The 6,143-nt window shown below is 39.1% G+C and overlaps 1 protein-coding gene across 3 annotated transcripts; it reads right to left on the bottom strand.

Annotated features, from left to right (window-relative positions):
* Positions 1-2,618: 2,618 nt before the first annotated feature.
* On the bottom strand, positions 2,619-5,820 carry LOC103723868 (probable proteasome inhibitor). Of its 3 annotated transcripts, none has more exons than XM_039125911.1 (6): positions 5,429-5,820; positions 4,644-5,333; positions 4,294-4,480; positions 4,065-4,196; positions 3,836-3,910; positions 2,619-3,126 (listed from the first exon to the last, which is right to left on the bottom strand). In XM_039125911.1, exons 2-6 carry the CDS (start codon positions 4,804-4,806, stop codon positions 3,114-3,116), a joined length of 570 nt encoding a protein of 189 aa, XP_038981839.1. In that variant the 5' UTR covers positions 4,807-5,333; positions 5,429-5,820; the 3' UTR covers positions 2,619-3,113. The 3 variants fall into 3 exon arrangements, with proteins under 3 accessions (XP_038981839.1, XP_038981840.1, XP_038981841.1); XM_039125912.1 differs by having other exon boundaries at positions 4,644-4,879; XM_039125913.1 differs by lacking the exon at positions 3,836-3,910 and having other exon boundaries at positions 2,622-3,126; positions 4,644-5,817.
* Positions 5,821-6,143: the final 323 nt, after the last annotated feature.

The following is a 6,143-nucleotide window of genomic DNA, read 5'->3' as shown; positions in this document are numbered from 1 at the left end:
GCCTTCTAGAACCTTCACTAGTACATGTGGTCGTATACATAGGCGTCGAAGCTCTTGTTGATGTGACATCACAACAAAGAAAAATTCAGTATTGCAGAAAATGCATCGCAGTGTCTATTTTTTTGTTGCTTGCTATTTGTATTCTTTAGTAAATTCTATTATTTTTTTCTAGTTTCATTTATGCTGGTGTCTATGCACTTGATACTTATGTGTGGAATACTCCTTGATGGAATGTGGGTGGGACCAAGCGGTGTGAACTAATTCATATCCTGAACTAGTAGCGGTGTTTGAACTTTGAACTGTTGGTTCTCTTAACTATACTAGGCATCGTAGTCATAAGTTGATGGGTTAATTTTTTTTAAGGATGGCTAGGAATTGTTTATCAAACATTTATTGCCATTACCTGTATGTGGAAGAGGGTGATCTCTCGGTATTCTAATTTTTCTTTCTAAATATGATCATAACTTACGAAGGTGGGCTAAATCCATAATTGTATCATGAATTTTCCATGGTGTAGTAGAAACAAGCCTTGCTGATTTTCTTTCCTGTGCCCAAATTGCTCAGTGCTATGCTGAAAAACAGGCTCTTGGTGAAGTGAGCCAGGAGCTCTTGGATACTCAAGTGAACCCTGCTGTATGGGAGATCAGCGGGCACATGGTGCTGAAGCAAAAGAAAGATTATGAAGAGGCATCAGAGGACTATGCTTGGAGGCTGCTGGCTGAGGTCTCCCTCTCTGAAGAAAGGTTTCAAGAAGTCAAAGCTTGTATCTTTGAAGCCACAGGTTTGGTGGAGGCCGAAGTGGAAGATACAGATGCGAACGAGAATAAAGGAACTTATCAGTCTACCACAGCTTCCAATACTCATTTCCCAGAAGGCTGTCTGGTTCTACAGTGAATGATGAGCCTTCATCTGCTACTGCTGTTTGCTTTCGCTTGCTTGCTTGCTGCTGTTATTTAAAGGTCTTTGAAACAGTATGAAACTCATTTAAAGGTCTTCAATGCTGATAGATATATGCGGGATTTAGGTGAAATCTTCAATAATAATAAGAGCTTGTGGAAATTGAATTTCAGTTTAGTGGCATGATGAACTCATGAGCAAGTGCTTGATGGTGGTGCTTGTAAAAAAATTAAGTAATGCTTTGAAAGTTTATATATGATAAACTAAAACAACAACATCATATACCCTTTTTCTTTTTTTGTTGTAAGAATTGTGCATTTGTCTTGTGTTTTCTTTAGAGTTTCCTAGTCCCTCCTCTTCCTGATGCTTGTCTTTGTCATCATGATTAGAAACTTGTTTGCAAAAGGTTGTGCTTTCAGGTCACCAGATTGTTGGCTAAAGGTATGTATTTCTTCATACTGTAGATGACTAGTGTTTGGTCTTTTGGCAGATCACCAAAAGGTACAAGCAAGCACTGTCCAAATCCAAGAAATAAAAATAGGTTGCTCTACCAAGTCCTGGCAAAATTAATGAAAGGTTTCTTCTCGAAGGAGATCAGGGTTTAAGCATATATGTTAAAGGTCTTCAGGAGTTTATGCATGCCTTTTTCTTTTCCTATGGGATTTAGAGAACGTATATTGAACAGGATATATAAATCAGTGATGGTTTTCTGTTACTAGTTTTTCTACATAACTTGGCGTATTAATTGGACATGTTAAGGAATGAGCATGATTTGTTTTCTCAATTGGTTGTTAATATTGAATGAAAGGAAACAAAAAAAGGAAGAAAAAGATATTGATCTATGATGTGATCAACCAAAAGTGACCCAAAAAAAAAAAAGAAACAATTACCTCAAGTTCACAACTACCAGAAGTTCGCAACCCATAGGTTTGATGTTTAACGACGCTTTATTGCGTTGGTCAAGTAGCATAAACCGACGCTTTTAAGCGTCGGCATAGTCCAACACAAAATACGGTGGGAAGCATCGGTTGAAGTACGCCGACGCTTTTAAGCGTCGGGTTCGTATAAAATGAACGACGCTTAAAAGCGTCGGCATAGAGCGACGACGCTTTTTTGACGCGTCGGGTTAAACCCGACCCACGCCCACCTGCCCGACGTCTGACCAACGCTTTGCGGTGCGTGGGCTGAAAATTCGCCGATGCTTAAAAGCGTCGGGAGAGACCAAAAAAAAGCGCCGGAAAATATCCTTTCTTTTGTAGTGCAAGATTCTTTAACCAATTTTCGAGCATGAGAGTTCATCAATATAAATTCAAAAATAATTTTCTTTCTTGACTTTAGCTTCAAACGAGTGCTTACATGCATGAAATGGACATGATCAATTAATAGCTTTGGAGTAGTTGTTCGATTTAGCCTGAATCTAATCTTCTACACAGATTTCTGGACTTATAATTTAAATTAAGCAAAACTATAGTGGAATGATCCAAAATATATTTAGAAAATGTCTTCTTGCCACAACCATAACTAATGATTAAGTCTTTTGCACATAGTTTCACTCTCATTATCTCTTCTGCCGAAACTAATGACAATCAGAGGCTAGGGAGTGCTCATTGGCTGGAGAGTGCAAAGCTTCCCATGATATCCATGTCTTTTAGTTAGCATAGCAGATGCCTGATTAAGCGAAATATAGTTGATGTTTTTTTAATTCATTTATTTTTCCAAAATCCTTGGTGGCCAAGGATTCTCCGAGTCAGCCAAAAGCACAGGCTCGAAATTCACTGACCAATTTTACCACATCTTACGGAAGTTCCGCAGTTTTGTCCATAATATCAAACTGACATCAAAGATGGCAAGAAATTCTGGACGCTGTTAACCACATAAAGGAGCAATTGAACGGGGAAGAGCCAAGAGATGGTTCTAGATTGATGAACTCCAACAGAAAATTGACAAGCTACTAGGCTGCATAACTCTTGAGTTCGCCTTGTATCTTTTGCACAAAAGAATAATCAATCTTCGCCGGTGGATCATAATCTGCATGGATGTCAAAGCACTGCAAAGCTTTCTATTCATTGCCTGCACAGACCTTGAAGCAACCATTGCACGGTCCAATAGTTGATTCGTGCCAAGGAAAATGAATCCTCCTTTCACGCGAAAGATACAACCCTATCCCATAACTCTTTCCTCCATTTTAGCTTTTCCCATATGTTGCGCCGAGCTTCTCAGATCTTAACCCTGAGAGAGTAGAAATGTAGTCAAACATGGAAAATAATATAGCCAGCATCACTAGAGAAATTCAAAATCTCTATACAGCAAACATATTTTCACTTTGCATTTCATATTTTCACCAGAGAAATTGCTCTCTTAATTAAATGACAAGTTGTTATTTGAGTGCAACAGCCCTCAAAGGACTACATTGCCTTGGTTGTTGACCTCAGCTCTCTCTTTTTTGCCTTCTTAGAATTATAAACTTGACTGACCTTCTAATTAACAATCATAAAAAGTTATAATCCTTGGCCATTGAACACCAAGTTAAAAATAATATTTGAACAACATGACCATAATCAATAATGCCTGTCTCATAATATGTTAGTTCCAACTTTGTAGATTAAAATAGTTTCCAAATTGTAGGTGTGCAATCCTTTTATCGATATTCTCATCCAAGTCTTCTTTAGCCAACTCTATATTCACCAGTTGCCTAAGCACTACATGGTTAACAATTTAGTCATCCAGCAGGCTGTGTTACCTGACAAAGAGCAAGCGAGAGAAGATTTTGTTGTCCATGTTGTATATATATATACCAAGACAAAGTTTACACCTTTGTAATCAACAATATACCAACAAATAACTTCAAAAGTTTTAAATAGCTAAATTTCATGAACAAGCAAGCATAGTGCAGCAAAGGTTTAATGGGCACCAAAAATAATACAGTGCTAGTGCATACCCTAAATTTTGAGGTGGATTATTAACTTGAATTCTGATAGCAGATTCAGCACTACTTCCATGCAAACCTTCACCACTGTCCACAGTGTACAAGAATTAAAGTTTGACAACTAAATTATTTACAATATTAAATTAAATGCAAGCTTTAAACCTATGTGGTGCACAATGTATCCAAACAAAAATATCAAGATCCTGTTAAAAAAATTGTCCAAAAAAATTAATTCACAAACCTGCTCCCAACGTTGGGTTCCAATTTAGCCAAGATACTGGAATTCAAGTTCTTGACGAGGCCCTTCAAATCTTTGTACAACTCCCCATAATTACTTATCTGATTCTCATCATGGGACAGGTAATCCTTCACCCTTCAAATATGTTGCAACCAAACAAAATTAAAAATCCAATCCGGAAAACAAACAAGTTATAATTCTTAAGAGTTGAAAATCTTAAAAAAAATAATACCGGATTGATAAGTATAACGGTTCCTTCTGCTGTCCCTCAAGATTCAAGCAATCAATTGTAAGAAACTCACCGATCACCGTGCACCTCACCAAAAATTTCTTTTTCTGACCCATCTCAGTCGCGAAGTACAGAAAATCATAGCTACCCACCTGCTCGTCCCACCCCTCGATCCCCACCTCTTCCCCACCTAAAATTTTTCAAAAAAAAAATAAAGAATCAATTTTTCCGTTCAAGATTCTAGTTAAGTTGAACGGGATCGAAGGACCGTGTTTCCCTTTTTTTTAAAAAAAAAATAAATGAAACACATGATTTTTCCGTTCAAGAAACAATGGGATTAAAGAGAGACGCACCGATCGGAGGATTATCGGATAAAGCGTTCTTTCCGGTGGCGGCGAGGAAATAGCCGGCGGCGAGGAAGGAGGCATGAACGGCGAAGGCGACCTTGCCGTGGGGGTTACGGAAGGATGGGCGGGAAGTCCTGATTAACAACAGTACCGTTCTCTCCGTAGCCATCTCCTCGTTCTGGTTTCGATTATCCCTTCTACGATTCTTGGAGGATGGACGGGATTTCTTGAGGCCCTGATTACTTTCAAAAATTTCGAGGGCGGGCACCAGTGGCCGCCCGACTCGATAAGGTTTTTTAAAATGAGAGGGGGAGACCAGGTGTGGTTTAGGGGTGCAAATGGGTCGGATCGGACCGGGTCCTGGGTGATCCTGACCCGACCCGATTTCTTATTTCAATCAAACAAAAAAAAGAAAAATCCAAGGAGAAAACAAGAAGACGTAGATAAAACAAGGGACAGAACCAGATACCATTTTTTTCTATTCATAGAATGAAATCTCTAAAGACAGCTCCACATCAAGCAAAGAATCAAGCAAAAATGAAAGAAAGAGACGCTCTAAATATTCAAAGAAAAGAACTTTCCGGATCAAATCCAATTTGACTGGCTTTCTTACATCAGGAAGAAACAAGGCATAAGCATCTTATGGATATTTGCGTGACAAATAGAATTACCCAATTCAAAAGCTCGATCAAGATTCTAAATTTAGTTGAAGGGAACAGGGGATAAAATTAACGTTTGGAAATAAAATACTCCAAACTATCCATTAGTATTGATAGGAGAAAAGGGCTTACCTTGTTCACCAAGAAGATCTCCTCCCCATTAACATCCACTTGAAGGTCACAAGTCACCTCCATTGCCTCCAAAACAAGTTTGAGCTTTAAAAAAGGAAGCTTTGGAACGGTTAACAGAACTCCAGCTTCTCAGAGCAACCTCTAGGACTGAAAAGGGCTCCAATGATGGAGATGGGAAAGAAGGTGGAAGGAAAAGCGACCTCACAAAGCCATATTCTCTGGAGGGCAACAAGACAAAGAGAAGGCAGCGCCCTTCTGGCTGGTCAAATCAAGGGGAAGAAAAGGAAAAAGAAAAGAAAAGGACTCATATTTCTGAGACACCAAGATCCAGAAGACAGATAGGAAGAGTGGGAAGGGTGGGTGGCAGCGTCTGTGAAGTAACCAGTTTTTTTTTTTTTTTTTTTTTTTTTTTTTTTTTTTTTTTTTTTTTTTTTTTTTTTTGGTCAAAACGGTATTTCATTCATATACCTCTAACGTGAATACATCCAGACATGTCAAAGAAAAGAAGACAAAATAAAGCATGTGGAACGCCCTCTAATCTAGACCAGAAGACCTCCTCAGTATGCCGGGCAACATAAGAGGCGACCCAGTCTGCTGCACTGTTCGCCTCTCGGTAGGCATGTGCAATCTGACAGGAAGTCAATTCTCGTACCAGACTGCGTGTATCCCGTATCAGCGGGTGACCATCCCCATACGTGTCCACACCTCGTATCCA

The sequence above is a fragment of the Phoenix dactylifera genome, chromosome 4 (genome assembly GCF_009389715.1).
Source record: "Phoenix dactylifera cultivar Barhee BC4 chromosome 4, palm_55x_up_171113_PBpolish2nd_filt_p, whole genome shotgun sequence".
In the NCBI taxonomy this organism is placed as follows: domain Eukaryota; kingdom Viridiplantae; phylum Streptophyta; class Magnoliopsida; order Arecales; family Arecaceae; genus Phoenix; species Phoenix dactylifera.
The sequence above is the reverse complement of the archived record's forward strand: the minus strand, read 5'-3'. Positions and strand labels throughout refer to the sequence as shown.

Bases quoted from the DNA above. Each gene is read 5' to 3' on its own strand.
- LOC103723868 (XM_039125911.1), bottom strand. From the start codon at position 4,806: ATGGCTACGGAGAGAACGGTACTGTTGTTAATCAGGACTTCCCGCCCA. The intron at 4,481-4,643 runs GTGCGTCTCTCT...GAAAAATTTTAG, and splicing joins ATCCGATAATCCTCCGATCG to GTGGGGAAGAGGTGGGGATC. The intron at 3,911-4,064 runs GTTTGTGAATTA...CACTGTGGACAG, and splicing joins GAACCCAACGTTGGGAGCAG to TGGTGAAGGTTTGCATGGAA.